The following is an 857-nucleotide window of genomic DNA, read 5'->3' on the forward strand; positions in this document are numbered from 1 at the left end:
TGTGTCAGTTGTATACGGACTTCGTGGTTGCACAACGTGCCGACTGATCAAATGGTGCTAATCAATGCTGGCGCTACGATTCAAGAGATCACGATACCACGCGGTGCATACGACATCGAAACGATCATTGCAAAGCTGAATGCAAGTGATGCCCTGTTCGAATTGGTGTATAGCGGTGAGAATGCGTTCCACATCACGGTAGATCACTTCTACATGATCGATTTCACGAATGCACCAGAGATCAGGTCGATCCTTGGTTTCGAATCGGACATCTTGGTGAAAGGAGTAGGTGGTTTCGGCGCTGCACAGCGTGTTCGACACGCTGGCGTTCAAGAACGAGATCAGTTTCTGGCGCAATCGGAACAACATGGAGGGCTTGTCGGTTCGCACAGTGTTCATGAACGTGTTCGTGAATCTGATCGTGCTGCTTTATCTCATCAACAACGAGACCTCCATGATGATCCTGATCTCCAACGCCGTGGGCCTTCTGATCGAGGTAAACGCTGGGCGAGGAGGCTGAGTTGCAGCTGTGGAAGGTCACCAAGGCGGTGAAGATTCGCTTCTATTGGAAGGGGAACATGCCGGTTCTTCGAATTCGCGACCGCGCGACGTACAGCACGAGCAAGACGAAGGAGTACGACGACATCGCGATGAAGCATTTGATGGTGATTTTGTATCCGTTGGTGGCGGGGTACGCGGTGTACTCGCTGATCTACGAGACGCACAAGTCGTGGTACGATTGGATTATCACCTCGCTGACGAACTTTGTGTATCTGTTCGGTAGGAGAGAAGGGGAATCGTAAGGCGCAGGATTCATTTGCGCTGCAGCCCAGAAAGCATCAATTGTAGAACTTTAT

General features: G+C 50.9%; 1 protein-coding gene across 1 annotated transcript; it reads left to right on the plus strand.

The window, feature by feature from the left end:
- Positions 1 to 213: 213 nt before the first annotated feature.
- On the plus strand, positions 214 to 784 carry GSBLH_T00003908001 (uncharacterized protein; the record flags this gene model as incomplete). The annotated part of the gene is made up of 2 exons (XM_013042732.1): positions 214 to 496; positions 528 to 784. 2 exons carry the CDS (start codon positions 214 to 216, stop codon positions 782 to 784), a joined length of 540 nt encoding a protein of 179 aa, XP_012898186.1.
- Between the last annotated feature and the right edge of the window lie 73 nt (positions 785 to 857).

The sequence above is a fragment of the Blastocystis hominis genome, assembly GCF_000151665.1.
Source record: "Blastocystis hominis, Singapore isolate B (sub-type 7) whole genome shotgun sequence assembly, scaffold_46".
NCBI classification, from domain to species: Eukaryota; class Bigyra; order Opalinata; family Blastocystidae; genus Blastocystis; species Blastocystis hominis.